Here is an 18624-nt window from a genome sequence, read left to right as displayed (position 1 = left end):
TTGTGTGTGGTGCCTGAGGCCAGAAGATGACCAGGCGTCAGATTGCAGTGAGCTGCCATGTGGGTGCTGGGCATTGAAACCAGGTTCTCAAGAAAAACAGCCAGTGCTCTCAACTGAGTTCAGCCCATTAAACGTTTACCCTGACAATTTTCTAGAATCTTCATCTTTTCTGTAATCTTAGGAACTATAACTGGTAACTTCTCAAAGCTCCCTTATTCTTGCTGAGGGTGGTGGCCAACACATCAGACGTTCCAGTCCACAAAGAGATCAAAAACCAAACCAAACCAAAAAAAAAAAAAAAACAAAAACAAAAACAAAAAAAACCCAGCTCCAGATTAGAGTGGTACTTTTATTATTTTTGCAATTCTATTGGGAGTGGGTAGACAGCATGCACATTGAAGTCAGAGGACAATTCGTAAATCAGTTCTTGAGCTGGGCCTAGTGGCGCACACCTTTAATCCCAGCACTTGGGAGGCAGAGGCAGGTGGATCCCTGAGTTTGAGGCCAGCCTGGTCTACATACTGAGTTCCAGGACTAAAAGGGCTACAGCAGACCTAGGTCAAGAAACAAGAGATACTTTTACTTGAATTCTAAACACCAAGTCTTACCCGTAGCATATTCCAAGACTGCTGTCTGAGGGCCAGTCAGTGCTCCATACAGCAAGATCCTATACTTAAGACAAAATGTACCAACAGCCTAAAAATAATTGCACTAATTTGTCCAAGAGATTCTTTTGGAGATGGTTTTTCTATGTAGCCCTGGCTACCTTGTAGACCAGGCTGACCTCGAAATCAGATGTTTGCCCCTGCCTCCAGAGTGCTGGGGTTAAAAGGCACAAACCACATCTAGCTTGTCCAAGATATTTTTATAAAAAACCTAGGCTGGCCTTGAACTAGGATAGTTCAAGGATGTAGCTAAGAGTAACTTCTGTATGTTGAGTGCCTAAGTGTTGGGATTACAAGAATGAGCCATCACACCCAGTGTGTACATTGCTGAGGATTGAAACCAAGAACAAGCTCTATATAGACTCCCAAATGCTGGGATTAAAGGCCTGAACTAACACACCTGGACCCAGCCAATTTTTATAAGCACCTATAATCAAGTTTCTGCTTAAAAAAAAAAGAAAAAGAAAAGAAAAAAAGGGCTAGAGAGATAGCTCAATGGTTGAGAGCACTGGCTGTTCTTCCAGAGGTCCTGAGTTCAATTTCCAGCACCCACATGGTGGCTCACAGCCATCTGTAATGAGATTTGGCACCCTCTTCTGGTCTGTAGGTATATATGCAGACAGAACTCTGTATACATAAGTAAATCTTAAAAAAAAAAGACTGCTAAATGACCTTTGCTGATGCTATCTAATCTGTTCTCTGCCCAGTTAGTTAATACCGCACGTCCTTTAGTGTTACAGCTAAGTTCATGTTAGTGCCGGTCACCACACACTTCATGTTAAACATTCCAATGCTAACCAAAACAAGTTAATGAATGATTGGTGCTTGAATAACTTAATATGCACCATTTTGGAATAGCAAGACCTCTAGAATTGCACATTTTTGTTACCATTAGTTTAATAGTATAGTATATACCTATGATTACACTCTGGTTTTTCCAGACAGAGTTCTTTATTCAAATCATTTCCAGGTGCTCCAGTTACTTTTTCTATGTCTCTCAAGTTTGTTTTGTTTTGTTTTTATTGGGGGGGGGGGTGAAGTACATTTTTGGAGCCATGGTTTTTCTGTGTAGCCTTGGCTGTCTGGAACTCAGTCTGTAGACCAGGCTGGCTTCAAATTCAGAGATCCAACTGCCTCTGCCTCACAAGTGTTGGGATTAAAGGTGTGTGCCACTACTGCCTGGCCTCTCAAAGAGTTTTGTCTCAGACATAAGGTGATATAGCAAATCACTGGATATTAAACTTGTATCTGTAAGGTTAATAATAAAGACCCAAAGCAGGTATAGTTTAATGTATTTTAATAGCAAACTTACAGGAACAGCACAGAAGACAGACAACATTAAAAACATGTACTTGCATGTAGGACAACTCAGTTAGAAAAGTATAGTGAATGATGGAATCTACTGTATGATAAAAATGCTACAAACACCATTTAGTTGCCGTCAATAAGAAATTTACTTATTTTTAAAAAAATCCAAATGCTGGCATTGTCCAGAAAATTTTAACAGGTTTATTTATAATTGTTATAAAGTTGAACTGTTGAAATGTGTTCACTGAAACATTTTGCTTGCATTAATGCTTTACATCTTGCATTTATATTAAAAATTCACACACAAATGAAAATGGAAAAACTGCCAATACCTGATTTCTGTCCCCTATTTTTCCACTCGCAATCATATACTTAGGTACCTTTTGACCCCATGGAAAAAATATCTAACATTCAGAACTACTGATAACAGGAAGAAGAGGAAAAAAATTTTTTTGAGAATGAAATGTTTCCCCTCATAGCGGACTCTTAAGCACGTTCTCCGCGTATGCGGCGTGCTAGCTGGATATCTTTTGGCATAATTGTTACACGTTTGGCATGGATAGCACACAGGTTGGTATCTTCAAAAAGGCCAACCAGATAGGCCTCACTTGCCTCCTGAAACAACAATAAAGAAAAATTACTATTGTTTCCAACACTTGCACAGTAAAACCCTTTAAAAACGTACTTTTTAATCAAAACTTAAATATATCAAATGTTCACACTAAAAAAAAAAAAAATCTACCAAAACCACACAATACACCAAAACACGCAAAGAAACCAATTCTAACATTCCCACCTTACAAAGGGAATTAATTGTATGCAGCCCAGCAGTTTTTCAGTAGGGGACACCATGGCAGCTGGTGCAGACAACAAGTCCCTAGCACATATGATCCCGTCTACCTTCTTGTTTATACTTTGTAGTGCTGAGTGAGGGCTGAACTCAGCACTTTGCTCTTTGTTCTTTTATTTTCTCTCGTTTTTCGAGACAGGGTTTCTCTGTAGCTTTGTAGACTTGTCCTGGCGCTAGCTCTGTAGACCAGGCTGGCCTCAAACTCAGAGATTTACCTCCCTCTGCCTCCCCTCCCAAATGCTGGAATTAAAGGTGTGCACCACCGCCCAGTTTGTCCTTTTTTTCAGTTCTACAAGAGTACTTAATGGTTCCAGAATACATCACAGATTGGTTTACTTTTATCTGTTTAGCCGGCTCCAAAGTATTTTCTTCCAAATCCTTAATATGCACAATGGTATTTTGTGCCCTCTAGAATGCCGATCCTATCTCTACCCGCCCCCTGCCCTGCCCTATTTCACTGCAAGATTCCCCAGGGTATTTTCTTACTCATCCTACCACCCAAAACTTGCTAGCAATATGAACCATTCATTGACACTTGTCATGTAATGTGACAAGGAAGAGAGAAAAGCCAACTAACTACTGCAGGTTATCCTTTGAATGGCATTAAAACACACACACACACACACACACACACACACACACACACACACACACACGGCTTCATTTTAAAAGATGTTTCTAGGGTTCCTAGGGTAGAATTGGGCATTCCCTTTCACCAATACTTCCCACAACATGACCAAGATTCTGCTTTATAAATACTAACAAAGACCGGGCAGTGGTGGCACACGCCTTTAATCCTAGCTCTTGGGAGGCAGAGGCAGGCGGATCTGTTGAGTTCGAGGCCAACCTCATCTACAAGAGCTAGTTCCAGGACAGCTCCAAAGCCACAGAAAAACCGTCTCAAAAAACAAAAAAACAAAAGATTGTTTTAGTTGCACTATACATTTTTCTCTGCTCCCCTCTCCCCTGACCTCCACTTAGTGTCAGTATTTAAAAGCATCTACCACCACAGACAGCTTTTTACATGGATGTTAGAGATTGAACTCAGGCCTTCATGTTTGCAAGATAAGCACCTAACCAAGTTTTCTCTTCAGCCCCTACTTTCATCCTTTAAAGAATCCTTAGTACCCCACTTCTATAAAAATCTGCCTCCCTGGAGGAATATGTTCTTCGTAATTAGTTATACCCCAGTTACTTGGCACTCATATTGGCCCTACTAGGTATCAGTCAGCTTTTACTATCCTTCAGTTAATTTGCTAGGAGATCTCATTCCATGTAATGCTTTGTTCCCATATAGATGTTCAGTGTTTGCTAGTTTGCTTTTTATACCTAACCCTAATTAAATCTCCAGCTGGACCTACTAGTTCAGGCTTCTACCTACTTCTGAGGCTGAGGTAGGCGATCACATGCTCAAATCTAGCCTGGACAACTTAGCAAGGCCCTGTCTCAAAAATAGTAACAAAAATCTGTTCTGGGAAGGCAGGTGGTAGTGCACACCTTCAGTCCCAGTAATTGGGAAACAGAGGAAGGTGGATTTCTGTGAGTTCAAGGCCACAGAGTGAGTTCCAGGAAAGCCAGGGCTCTGTTATACAACAGAAACCTTGTCTCGAAAACCAGAATCTGTTCTGGGGATAAGCATGATTCACAGTATGGCACCCCCCCCAACTCTTTTCTGTACAATTCACTCGTATCTTATATAGTCCCAAAGCAAAATCTTTACTGTTCAGGGACTCATTCTTGGGCTGTTCTACAAGTGAAGTAAAAAGTATAGAAAGTGGACTAGTGGGATGGCTTAGCGGGCAGTGGCTTGTTGGCAAACCTGACACTGAGTTTGATTCTTGGAAGCCCACATGGTAGAAAATCAAGTCCTCCAACTTGTCCTGACTTTCATATGCACATGCACACACATGAACAATTGCAAAAATAATAACAGTGAGCTAAGTACAATACACTGTGGCCTGCTCTCAGGAATTTACAACGTAGAAACCAACAGAAGTTTCTCAGTAAGAAATTAGTTTATCTTTTAACTCAGCACTAGGATGATGCAAACCCAGGAGAGAACACTTCTGTGAAGGCAGCACAAACTTCTAGGAACTAAAGAGGTGTCAGGTTTCTGAGACTATTTGCTTCTAAGAGTTGTGTTCTGGAAGATTATTGAACTCACAATACAGATATATTCCTAGTTCTTTTACCAAATGCTCCTAAATCCCTTTAGCACTAAATCTGTAAAGAGTCCAGAGCAGGAAATCTGACTTCCAGGCCAGCCAGGTCTAAACAATAAGACCCTGTATCAAAATAAATAAATACTGTTACATTAATTTATAACTCAAGGGATGCAATTTTGAAATGGCAGAAGATAAAGCAACTTATGACATTAATTCATAACATTTTCTGTTGTTGTCTCAGACTATTTCTCTGTGTAGCCCCAGCTGTTCAGAAACTCACTTTAAAGACCAGGCTGACCTCAAACTCAGAGATCTGCCTGCCTCTGCCTCCTGAGAGTGCACTGAGAGTGTGCACTACTACACATAGCTAATCTACAACACTGAATACATTTACGACCTGACTCGTTTCAAAACTGTCCATTCTTAATATAAAAACATCTTAGTTCAAGTTCCCTGACATTTAGGGTAAAAGCTAAGCATTCCATCGGCCAATTCCCAATCATCAATATCTACCTCTCTGAACTATTTATTTATATTCCTTCCCCTTTAGTTGTGTAGTCGTCTCCATAACTCTCAACCTAGCTTCCTTTACTGTTAACACCATGATCTGAACATTAAAAGGAAAAAGCTGGAAGTAAACATTTTATTCATATATCTTTTTGAGGCTGTGCCTCACTCTAGCCCATGCTGATCTTAAACGCATAGACTTCCTACCACAGCCCCGCAGTCCTAGGAATGTAGGCATGAGCCATCACACCTGACACACATTTCATAAATTTTAAATTTTTATTAACATACTGTGTGCCAGGACTGGTGGTACAAGCTAGCAATCCAAGTTAGCCACCCAGGAAGCTAGAGGCAAGAGAACTACACATTCAAGACAAAACCCTGCCTCACAAAACAGCTGGCCAGGCATGGTGATGCATGACTCTCATCCCTATGCTACAGAGGCAGGCAGACCTGTGAGTTAAAGGACAGACTGTCTACTTATTAGGTTCAAGAATAACCACAACTACACAGAAAGACCCTGTTTCAAAAAAAAAAAAAAAAAGGGCTGGGGTATAGTTTAGTGTAGATAGAGTGTTTACCAGGGAAGCAGGAGACCCTAGGTTCAAGCTCCATTTCAGACTACAGAACAGCAGTACACTGTTCTGTCCCGCCTTTACTATTGTAATGCTGCTGTATGTCTAAGTTATAAAGTACTGTATAATGCACAAAAGCAACACCATATACATAGGATTTGAAGGCATCCAGTTTTAGGGATCTTGGAATGTTGGGGAAGGGTGACAGAGAAGCTATTTTTAAAAGTTAATGATGCAATTTAAAAAAGATTAATTTGTTATGTGTGGGCGTGTGGGGAGTCTGCTTGTATCTGCTTCACACCCATGCATTCATGCCAGTGCCCCCGAAAGTTGAAGAGGAAGGGTATTAGATCCCCTGGAACTGAAGTTACAGGTGGCTGTGAGCTGCTTGATGCAGATGGGAAATAAAGGAAAAACAGCTTTTAACCACCGAGGCATCTTTCCAGTGCCGACAATCTTTTTGCTTTTTCAAGATAGGGTTTTTCTATAGCTTTGAAGCCTGTCCTGGAATCTTGTTTTGAGACAGGGCTTCTCTTTATAGTCCTGGCTGCCATGAACTTCCTATGTAGACCAGGCTAGACTCAAGACTTTGCCTGTCTTACTCTTTTATTTCTGGAATTACTGGAATTAAAGGCACACACTACCATGTCTGTCTTCTTTTTAAAGGACAGAATGACAATATGTATTATTCCAGGTTAGTCTTGAACTAGCTATGTAGTCCACACTGATGCTGACTAATAACCCTGCTGGCACTATTCATGAGTGTTAGAATTACAGACCAACAAGCCCTATCACGCCCAGCTTAAACTGTATAATTCTAATGCCAAAAATAGAGTAACTCGTTTTTAAGAGACAAGGTTTCACTATATAGCCCAGGCTGGCCTTGAATTTGTATCAACACCCTTGCCTCAGGCTCTCATGTGCTGGAATTATAGAGGTTGAGTCATCACGACAGATTAAAGTGCTGTTTGGAATCCTATTTGCTTCTAGATCCTACTTCAACCAGCAAATGACTTTTTGTCTTGTGGTACTAGGGCCTTGCATATACAAGTAAAGAACAGGACTACTATGTATCATCTCTAACACTTTCGGAGCTATAATCTTACAACTAATCTACAAGCATCCGGACACACATACACACACACACACGAAAAACTTATAAGGAAGATCCTGTGGTTTAGTTATCTTATGAGAGGGTCTCACTCCGTGTAGTCTTGGCTGGCCTAGAACTCAAGAGACCCAACTGCTTCTACCTCCCTGAGTGCTGGATGAAGGGTCACCACCTCCAGCAAGATCCCTCTTTTGAGCTGGGGTCTTGACTGCTAGCTGGGCAGTGGAGACCAACACCTTATCCCAGCCCTTGGGAGGCCAGCCTGAGTTCCAGGAAAGTCAAGACTAATGAGAGAAACCGTGTGTGTGTGTGTGTGTGTGTGTGTGTGTGCGCGCGCGCGCGTATAGTTTGCCTATTATGTACAAGGTTCTGGATTTGATCTCAAGCACCACATAAAGCAGGCATGGTAAAGCATGCCTTTAATCCCAGTCTTCAGATATAGGCTGGAGAATTAAAGTTCAAGGTCATCCTCAACTATACAGCTGGCTAGTATTTCAGAATAAACATAAATAAAGATTAGTTCACTCAAAAATCAGAGGACACACACACACAAAAGATGTGCACATTTTGCTTAAAATCACATTTACTGCTAACTATGTAACCGAATAATATTGACAATGGACATTTACACCTGAATTAATTTAAAAAGACAAGCATTCTCCCACCAACACATTTAGTAATTTCAACTGAAAAAGCTTTATTATCGGCATGTAAGGAAAATAATAATAATAATAATAATAATAAAGGCTGGACTTCCAAACACAGTGATGTGTTAGGCACAGTCTACTAACAGTAATTAGAAAACAAAAGCCATCAATCCTTTCAGGGTTCTTAGAAATTGTGATTTGTTCAGAGAATTTATAAGTAAGTAGCTATTAAAATATAAGTAAAATTCTAAGGAACAGTATGGAGGATTTGGGGAGTTGAAATTTCAGTCATTTCAGTCTACCATGAATTTAATGGATGCCTATTCCTGGAATTGACCAATCAAACAACGGCTCAACCTAACAACGGCTCAACCAATTATATGCCGGAGTGGAAGCCATCCATCGTATATAAAGCAAAAGCTAGGACAGCAACAGCAACCTTGAAAATCCTCCAATGGTGACACGCAGTAGTGCCCAGCAATCTACCCCGTGCTTTCTGACCGTTCAGTTGTTCGTTTTGTCACATTTTGAGAAATAAGGTTAATTATACCTATGCATTTGTCAAGTATCTTTGTGTTAACCTCACATTTTAATCCTGTCTTAAGTATTTCATACACAACTATTTCCAGAACACTGTTTTCAACATTAGACCTAAGTTAAATTCACACTATGCTTCCTATTTAATTTGAACTCTATAGTTCCCTTTCAAACTACCAAGTGTTCAAGTTACTTTACAGACCCACCTGTAATGTAGAATTCTTGAATATTGCCTACTCTATTTAGATATTTAATTATATCCTAATTTGCTTCTTTACATCCATGAAGACATTTCCTCGTCACTAAGGACCAAAGTGACAATAGAATTCTAGTTCTCTATTCTAATGTCCTGCAGCATTCATAAACCAAGATAGAGTTAAGCATGGTTTTTAATGCAATGCTTAATAAAAAAAGTTAAATGCCATAACTGCATCAGGCTTTTTAATTTTTATGTGCATAACACCTTGAACCATTTATTTAGGTTTCTCAAAACAGGTTTTCTATGTGTAACCCTGGCTGTCCTGGAACTCACTGTGTAGACCAGGCTAGGCTTGCCTTGAACTCAAAGATCAGTCTCCCTCAGCTTCCCAAGAGCTGGGATTAAAGGCCACAACTACCCAGCTACCTTGAACCATTTAACCTTTAAATTTCATCAACAGTGAATCACACCTCATAGCCTACCTCGAAGGCTTATAACAATAAAGCTACAGGAAAACAAAAAAGATGTATAATTGCTCTTGATACAAATCATAACAAGAGCAAGGGTTTCCCCACCATCAGTTTACCTGCAAAGCACCAATCGCTGCACTCTGGAAGCGCAGATCTGTTTTGAAGTCCTGAGCAATTTCTCGCACCAGACGCTGGAAGGGGAGTTTGCGGATCAGAAGTTCAGTGGATTTCTGATAGCGTCTGATTTCACGGAGTGCCACAGTACCAGGCCTTCAAAAGTTAATATTAAAGAAGTTGTTACTAAATCAACATACGACACACAAAAAAGTAGTCAACTTTAAAGAAAAGCAGTAATTTGGTAAATTTTCAAAAACTTTCAACTAGTCTTCAGTACTGAATCTCACAGAGCACTTTTATGATCTGAATATTTCTTTTAAGAGAAAGATCACTTTTAAAAAAGATAAAAGGGCAGTTAATCAAGCCCTGCATTTGTTTTTACCTGTACACACATGCATCTGAGCTAGTAGACAACTTTGAGCTGAGTATGGTACTGTATGCTTGCAGCACTCAGGAGGCTCAACACCAGCCTGATCTACATAATGAGTTTCAGGCCAGCCCAGGTTAGCTTGAGCCCTGCCATTAAAAAAACAAGACTTGAGAACATCTTTGCTGTTAGGCTGGCAATAAAGATGGCTTAGACTCTCCCGTGTTGAAGCGTCACTTTCCTTTGCCCCATCTGTGCCTTAGATTTAATGTCCGAAAAGACTTAGCCCACGTAATTTACTGCGACTCACTTCAAACAGCCGTATTCGATCCCCACTATTCTATCATCAGTTAGGATTACATTTGAAAACTTGATTTCACATTGTTTCTTCCACATGGAAGAAAACTTTCTAAAATTAAGTCATTGCCCTATTTTTTTTTAACCCCCAAATATTTCTTCTACTGTATGAGCTTTTCACTATAAAATCTGCCTATGCAAATTTGGGCAACTTGTGCCCTCTAATGGTAGATGTCCTTAACAACAGTGCTTACATCAAAATAAAATGAGGTAATAAAGGAGGGAAAAAAAAGACAAGTAACTATGATCAATGGGGACTTTACAGGTTTCCCTAAGGTAAGTTATTACTTTACAAGTGAGGAGGGGCAACCTAGAAAAAAATGTATGTGTGTATGTATGTACATATACAAACATATATACAAAATCATTCACGTATATAAAATACATATGTTCGTAGTATACACACACGTAACCATTTACTAGCTAAGAAAATTTAATAATGCCTAGTTAAAATGTTAATGTGTCCTATTACCTGTTGGGTACTGGGTCCCTTTAAACTTTAGATCGGATTACAGCTTCAAAATTTTATCAATATAACCTGATACCAAGTTACACATATCCATAAACAAACATGCATATACATATACTAGCAGTAGTAAGTATTTACGAGGGAGAAATACCTTTTCTCCAAAGCAAAAAGTACGACTGTTACCTACCCATCTTCCTGTTAAAGTACATGGATATACTGTTAAGACATTTTTTCCCTATTCCTTTCATAAATACCTGTAACGATGAGGTTTCTTCACCCCTCCAGTAGAGGGCGCACTCTTGCGAGCGGCTTTTGTAGCCAGTTGTTTCCTGGGTGCTTTACCACCGGTGGATTTACGGGCAGTCTGCTTTGTACGAGCCATGGTATGGGCACCTCCTTACTTACCTAGCAGCATTTAAAAAAACAAAACAAAAACCCATCATATTCAACTAAAGCATACACATTTTCCTGCCTGAAGCCCCCCCCCCCCGCACTAATCAGTATAGAGAAAAAAGCTGTTATATAATTAATCTGAAAGGGCGCGGATCAGGTCTACTACCCAAATATGACTTAAACTAGAAAAAATTGTCAGCACTAATACTCATAATGCCAATTCCAAGCGACAAGCGACCAAAACCAGCGAGACCACTCCAATAGGTTTTGATTCAATTTCCTTAATTAAAGTAGAAATTAGAAACGTCTACAAACATTCGATCACAAAGTCAAATGAACGAAGCCACAAACCACAGAAAAGGTCGAGTCAAATTACAGCAAAAAAAAAAATTAGAAAAAGGTTTCAGCCCTCCCCCATTTGCGCCCGCCCCCCCCCCCCCGCTTGGCAGTTGAATTGCTGTAAATATCTGAAAACATTCTTGAGGTTTGTATCTTTACGGTTATGTTGATAAAAAGGCGTCTCGAAAGACAAGAACAACAGCTATTGCCAGTGAGCATTCCACAAAGCCCGTCCTCCCGGGCTTCGCTATGGAAGCCGACTGCCCCGCACCCAGGCTTAATTAGCGCTCGACACCGACAGCCCGGCCCACCCCAGCACCACATAAACTTTTGGTTTTGCCTCCCCCGGGTCCCTGGGTATCGGGTACCCGACCTGCCCGTCTCGGTCCCGGCGCCCCACGCTGGCAGCAAGCGATTCGGCTCCCCAAGACTAGCACAAAATGGAAACAATTGCAAAACGTATCCGATTCCCTTCCAACCAGACAAACAGCAAATCGTTCGAAAATACCCCATCCCCTGCCACGTGCCGCTCGCCACAAAAATGCAAAAGTTCTTTTTTGTTATCTTGAATTTCATATGCATCAAGTTTCTTTTTCTCCAAAAAAGGCAAAAAAATGTTCTTAAAATCTTTTCTTCCTTCCATTTTAAAATGGGGAAGAGAGAAACGGGGGGGAAAAATATGGTCGGTGACCAGAGAAGAGAGACAAGATGGTGAAGCTCAGCCACAACTGTGGGGAGGCAGCAAAAAGCGAGTTAGCCCGGGGTGGGAAGCGGCGGCGATTTTACCCATTTCGCGCCCGAAAAACTGCGGCCCGGGACCCGCAGGCGGCAGTTGAGGGGCTCGCGCGGGACATGGTGAAGGTCTGGGGTCCCGGGAAGGGGCGGCGGGCGGGATTTCACCGAAGAAAGGGGAGCCCACGGCGCGGGAGGGCGAGCAGGCTCGGCACCGCGGCGGTGCCGCCGCTGGGCTGAGGCGGAGACGGGGGAGCCGCCGCCGCCCGAGGGAGAGGGAAACTCGCTCCCCGTCTCCGTTTCTGCGCCAAAAAGTTTGCGGGCCGAGCCCGAGGGACTGTGGGTGCCCTCCGCGGTCCGCTACGAAACCGACGGCGGACGGAGCCCGGCTCCGGGAACGCGGGCAAACGGAGAAACTTACCCCCCTTCTCCTTCGGCTGGAGCTCGGCAAGCGAGAGGCGGCGCTGGCGTTAGAGAGCGGCGGCGGCGCGGCGACGGCTGCGAACACAATTGAAAGATGGCTGACACCGAGGCTACCCCCTACACACGCCGCCCCGCCCCGCGCCGCGCGCCAGCCAATCACACACAATGGAGGGAAGGCTCGGCCCCGCCCAGGCCCCCCGCGCGCCCCGCCCCGCCCCTCCCCCCGCGCGCTCGTTCGCTGGCGCGCGCTCGCTCCTCCCCCGCGCGCCGCCCGCCCCTTCCTCCCGCCGCCTCTCGCGGTGTGTACAAACACAAAAGACACGCCGAGGGGCCGCAGGGCCCGCGGAGGCGCCGTCCGCCCCGGTCCGTCCCCGCCGGGTGCGAGCGCCACCGTGAGCCTCCGAAGCCTCGGCTTTGGGGTGCAGTGGGGCGAGTGGGGGGATGGGAGGGCGGCGCAGGCCGCAGACCAGCGCCCGGCCTGCGGGGGGAGGGGCACCACCCCCGCGCGCGCCCCCGAGGCGCCCGGCCCGCGTGGGGGCGGGGAGAAGGCCGCGGCCGGGCGGTCGCCGCGCCCCAGTTGAAAACGCGCCCGAGCAGGAAGCTGGCAAGTGGAAGCCGGAGAGTCCCGCGCCCACTTTCGCGCCGCGCTACGCCGCGCGGCAGGGGCGGGAGACCCGCGGTTCTCTTCCTGCTTTCGCTCCCGGCCAAGCGCGGGCACGTCCGGAGGGTCGGGGCCAAGTCGTCTGAGGACAAGTTGGTCGTCGCGGACTCTCGCCCGGGGGAGGCGGGACAGCCAGGTGCAGCCTGCCGGGCAGCGCGGAGAGTGACAGCGCTTCGCCGGTGGCGGCACCGGGGCCGAGGGACAGGGCTCACCCTCTCTCCCTGGGCCTCGCGACGTTCTTGATGCAAGATGGCTGTGTTTTGTAAGCCTCTGAAACAATGTGCAGCACAGCTGTAACTGGGCCCGGCCGCCAGGCCGGCCAGAATGGGCCTTTGAACCGCTTCACCGTGGGAGGATTGCTGTAGGAAGAAATCGCGTGACATAGTAGTTTAATGTCAGTTGTAAGAGGCTGAAAACGGCAGGTATAAGGAAAAGCTGCTGTAGGGCTTGCTATGTTTCCCGCTTTCCCGCTGCTCAGGAGCTCGGGCAACACTGCATAACTGAAGTTCTCATTAACTGCCCCACAAACATCTGAACCGTCCCCCAGATGGTATTGACCAGACTCTACAACTGTGTGTGAAGACGTTCGGTAGGAGGGTCATGAAGAAGATCCCAGAGGGTAGGGAAGGAGATAAATTTTGTAGATGACCTCTCAAAGCAATCTCTTCATAAGCATTATCCTGAAACAGATCTGTGGTATCAGATAGGAGAGAAGAATTGGATTTGTCCAAGGTCACTTAAGAACAAACCTAGGAGAAACAAAATAATCCAAGCCTCCTGTTTCATTATTATTTAATGAGTGTTAAGTGTTGCTGTGATGAACACATGCAATCTGTGACACTATTCTAAAAGCACATATGCAAAAAAAGCCTGCACTGAACCGCCAGTGAAGAAGCCCTATGCTTTGAGCCAAGAAGCATTCTTTTTTCTTTTGCTTGTTTTTGTTTTGTTTTCAGGAAACTAAAATATTTGTTGCTAGATTTATCCCAGAAGGCTGTTGCATATCAATTGAATCAATCATATCTTCAAGAAAAGCTAATGTGTCCCAGATAGTACTCTTTGTGTGCTTGCTAGGTTTTCCCATGCTTTATTCCTGACTTTAAGCAAATATTTCTAAGGGATGGAAGTACTGTGTCGGGTGAACCACTTCATGGAGATGGTGGGTCCTCTGAAAGTGTCCATCTGTAACACGGAAGTTGTAATATTTGTGTGAAGGCAGCCCACAGGCTTTTTCTGGGAATATGATTGGTTATCCTTGGTAACTTCAGGAAGTTTTCCAAATTTGCCCTGTATGTGCGGCATCCCAGCTCTGGTCGGTATGGTTTTGGAGGGCTGGGATTGTTAGAGTGGAATAGCAGTCCTGCCCTGGTTGAGTCTTTCTGTCTCTGGAAGCATTGCCTTGCACAGGAAAGCTGCACTTGGCCAGGGGAGAGGATGCCTTGGAGCCCCAAGAATGGCAAAAGACTGTAGCTAAGGGAAATGGAGATTGCCCCAGTTAAGGGTGGGCAGGAGAGCTGCTACTGCAAAATAAGTCCTTTACAAGAATGATTCTTAAGGGCACTAGTCTGTTCTTTTAAAGGATCTCCCTGTGTAGCTCTAGGGTCTCCCATAGCTCTTGGCTTAGCCTGGAACTGACATGTAGACCAGCAGCCTGGCCCGCTACTCCAGAGTTCTGTCTCCTTAAGTGCTGGGCTTAAAGCTACATGCCACCACATCCAGCTACCAGAATCCACTTGTAGAGATCAGTTATGGCTCAATATTTGGAATCTGCAATAACGGGAAGGAGAGGAGTGAAAGCTTTTAAGTTAAAATATTTCTTCTAAGCTGGGCAGTGGTGGCGCACGCCTTTAATACCAGCACTCCAGAGGCAGAGGCAGGTGGATCTCTTAGTTCGAGGCCAGCCTGGCCTACAAGAGCTAGTTCCAGTCTTGAAAAATCAAATATATATATATTCTAAAATAGACTAATAGTTCGAATATACTAATTGTAATGGTATGTCCTGTCCCTTTAAGAGACAAGCCCCCGCCCACTCTCCCCCTTGGCTGAGGCAGGCAGAGCTTCCTGCTCTCTCTCTCTCTCTCTCTCTCTCTCTCTCTCTCTCTTCTCTTCTCTTCTCTTCTCTCTTTTCTCTCTTCTCTCCTCTCTCTCTTTCAGAGGCAGCTTCTGCCTCGCTCCCTTCTCTCCACTTCTCCCCTTCCTCTGTCTCTCTGCTCTTCTCCCCTTCCCTTCCATAACCCACTAAATAAATACCCACTTCCTCGCCTACCCTTCTTGGTCTCTCAGTCATCATGCAACTCCATGCCTAGGACCCACTGGCCCTCATGGCCCATGGGCCACTTGGGGGCTCCCTGCTAGGGTCCCCGCTGCTTTCATGTCCTGTAGCAGTCTCAGGACCCACTGCCTGCCATAACTTGGAGACCTGCAGTGTTTCTGTCACTATGCCCCTTGGGGAATCTGCATCATTTTTTTTTTTGCCATTACACTAATATTAGAATAGACTAAATATTTGTTTACAAATGAAAGGATAGGATGAACTGCCAAAACTAGTGTGTGTGTGTGTGATGGTGCATGGCTATAATCCCAGCAGTCCAGAATCAGATACAGAAGAAAGATGGCTGGGAGTTTAAGGCTAGCCTGGTCTACATATAGAGACTCTACATCGAAAATACAAAGACAAAGAATGTCAATCACTGTTTATTCTCCTTTGTCTGCTGTTCACCAAGCACAGAGAATACTACCTTTCCTTTGGAAGATGTTTCTGGACACCTCTTTTCTTTGTTGTGCTGATTTAAATCTATCATTTATTTTCTTACTGTCTGTTTTCTGCTAGAAAGAATATAAACTCTAAAATAGAAATAGTTTTGTCTGTTTCTTCTACTGATGAAGCATTAGCCCACTGCATACACACTTACACATTGGAGCCCCTTTTCTGCTCACCCACTCCCGTGGAAGCTGTCATACACAGATGATGAAATTGTATAATTTACTCCTATGTACCCATTTTATTGACTCACGACTAACTTTGTGTTCCATCTGCACTGTTTTTGCTTTGATGGGTTCTCACTATGTAGTTCAGTCAGGTCCTGAACTCAGGATCCTCTGCCTCAGTCTCTGGTATGCACCCCCACACCCAGCTCCAGCGAACCTTTTGACTGTCTAACCTTTAGCTTCTCCTGTGCTCACACTTTGTTGAAAAAAAATGGATCATTTGTTCTATGGCCTCAGATCCTCACCTTTCTACAAATCTCTGTCCTTTTATCTTGCCCAGAGATAGTAGTCATCTGTGTGAGTGTTCAATCCAAAAAGTGCAGACTCCTCCTGGGTAGTCCTCTGCCTTCCTGTGAACTTTCTGTTTGAGACAGGATCTCACGTTGGCCAAGCAGCTTCACTGAACCTCCTGTCTCTACCTCCCAAGTGCTGGGAAATGTGTGCCAACACACCTGGTTTTACTTGGTGCCAGGGATCAAACCCAGTACTATGTCTGTTTGTGCTGGGAAAGCACTCTACCACCTGAGCTCCACCCTCATCTCTGTCCTCCCTTTCTTTCCTTAGCAAATGCCACTGTGGTATGGGATGGGTTTTAACACTAAGACCCTGACTTTGATTCCCAATAAAACATTTTTTCCCTTGAGACAGGTTCTGGCTGTCCTGGAACTCGCTCTAAAGACCATGCTGGTCTTGAACTCAGATCCATCTGCCTCTACCTACCGTGTGCTGGGACTAAAGGCGTGCACCATCAGGAGTGCGACCACTGCCTGGCATGGGTATTCGTGGCACACACCTTTAATCCCAGGACTCCAGAAGCAGAGGCAGGCAGATCTCTGTGAGTTTGCGACCAGCCTGGTCTACAGAGAATTCCAGGTCAGGCTCCAAAGCAACAGAGAAACCTTGTCTCAGAAAAGAAAAAAAAATCCTTTATTTTTATTTTATGTGTACTGATGTTTTGTCTTCTTGTATGTCTGTGCACTATGTGTATGCAGTGTCCTCAGACGCCAGAGATGACATCAGATGCCTCAGGGACTGAAGTTTACAGATGGTTGTACTAGAAATCGAACCTGGGTCCTCTGGAAGAACAGCCAGTACTCTTAATTACTGAGGCATCTGTCCAGTCCCCTCAAGGATCTTTTTAAATAATGCAGCTTCTTTGGGTACCATGGAAGTGGGCCTATACACTACATATCGAGAGTAGTGTATAGTCAGAAATGTGGGTCTGAACCAACCCTGACTAATTTTATTTGGGGCTTCTTGGATACCCCCCTCCCCACTGTGGAGCTGTCCCTCAGACTCCGTGGCCATGTGGGTTGTGATCTCATAGTAAGTCAGGGATCTAGACCAGAGCACCTTCTTGGCAGTGCTGCATTTGGGCTCAGCCGGAGCTGCCCTTCTCCTATCTGCTCAGCCAATGAGGACCAAGGAATGCAGAGTTTGCCTCCTCTGTTCAGGCTGACCTCTCTAGTGAGCCCCAGATGGGACTACTCCCAACCAGGGGCCTTGGTCCAAGAAAGGAGGAGGTCCTATCTCCTGGCACCTGTGTGCCCCATAATGAAGTCATCTGGGCTGTTCTGTGTCTCAGTTCCTTGTTGTTCCTCAGCTGCCTCTGCACCCTCATCTTGCTCGCCCCACGCCCGTGTTATGCTCTATCGACTTTTATGCTGTTTTCCGTCATAGAAACTTAACAGCTGGTGTGTTGATGGGTGGGGGGTGGGGGGGTGGTCTTCCCTCTAGATTGTGAACTTAACAAGGGGTTCCTATGGTTTAAACATTGTTCTTTCTCCATCAACTTATACCATACCTGGATGTGCTAGTCAACTGTAACGTGTGCCTTCCTCCTTCCCCAGGATATCCAAACACAAAAAACTGAGTCCCCAGAGTCTGTCTTTTCTTCTTTCTTTTTTTAAAATTTTATTTAATGCACACTGATGTTTTGCCTGCATATATGTTTGCGTGAGGGTGTCAGACCTTAGAATTAAGAGTTGTGAACTGCCTTGTGGGTGCTGGGAATTGAACCCAAGTCCTCTGGAAGTGCTCTTAACTGCTGAGCCATCTCTCCAGCACTCTTTCTTTCCTTTTCTTTTCTTTTTCTTTTCTTTTCTTCTTGTTTTTTTTTTGAAACAGATTTTCTCTTTGTGTAGCCCTGACCGTCCTGGAACTCAATCTGTAAATCAGGCTAACCTCAAACATACAGAGATCCAGTTCCCTCTACCTCCTGAGTGCTGAGGTTAAAGGTGTGCACCACCACACTTGGCTTGAGTCTGGTATATTTCATTAGCAAGTGAAATAGTATGAGACCATTTTACCAGGGCTAGCCATGACCATTTATGTCTCATTAAATAACTGACGGCTTCTGCTCTTGCCCTTCTTCACAGTTCGCACACCCGCGGATGGTAACTGTGACCACTGAGTAGACAGGAGATACCGTCCAGGGAGCTGTAAACAAAGACATGGGAATTGTGGCTAGCTTGCATCAATAAACTGGGTAAGTGTGGGTCTGTCTTGAGGAATGAGTGCTGAAAATTTTTTGAAAAATTTGGAGAGGTATTATTTGTCCAAGCTAGCCTCCAACTCAGCCTCAAGTGCTCAGATTATGGCTGTGCTCCACCTTGACTTGTAGTGAATCCATGCACATACACGGTTACAGTGAAGCCCTTCTTCCCTCACCTCTCCTAGAGGTACTGAGAGGAAAGCTCAAGGCTTCACACATACCAGACAGCCTTTCTACCACTGAACTTGAC

At 44.4% G+C, this 18624-nt stretch overlaps 1 protein-coding gene across 1 annotated transcript; it reads right to left on the bottom strand.

The window, feature by feature from the left end:
* Positions 1 to 2151: 2151 nt before the first annotated feature.
* On the bottom strand, positions 2152 to 12380 carry H3-3a (H3.3 histone A). Its single transcript, XM_048436503.3, has 4 exons — positions 12230 to 12380; positions 10599 to 10749; positions 9151 to 9304; positions 2152 to 2588 (listed from the first exon to the last, which is right to left on the bottom strand). Exons 2-4 carry the CDS (start codon positions 10724 to 10726, stop codon positions 2460 to 2462), a joined length of 411 nt encoding a protein of 136 aa, XP_048292460.3. The 5' UTR covers positions 10727 to 10749; positions 12230 to 12380; the 3' UTR covers positions 2152 to 2459.
* Between the last annotated feature and the right edge of the window lie 6244 nt (positions 12381 to 18624).

The sequence above is a fragment of the Myodes glareolus genome, chromosome 5, assembly GCF_982192425.1.
Source record: "Myodes glareolus chromosome 5, mMyoGla1.1, whole genome shotgun sequence".
Classification (NCBI taxonomy): domain Eukaryota; kingdom Metazoa; phylum Chordata; class Mammalia; order Rodentia; family Cricetidae; genus Myodes; species Myodes glareolus.
This window is presented reverse-complemented; position numbering and strand designations above follow the sequence as displayed.

Bases quoted from the DNA above. Each gene is read 5' to 3' on its own strand.
- H3-3a (XM_048436503.3), bottom strand. From the start codon at position 10,726: ATGGCTCGTACAAAGCAGACTGCCCGTAAATCCACCGGTGGTAAAGCA. The intron at 9,305-10,598 runs GTATTTATGAAA...TAACTTTTGAAG, and splicing joins AAGAAACCTCATCGTTACAG to GCCTGGTACTGTGGCACTCC. The intron at 2,589-9,150 runs GTAAACTGATGG...TTGTTGTTTCAG, and splicing joins CAGCGATTGGTGCTTTGCAG to GAGGCAAGTGAGGCCTATCT.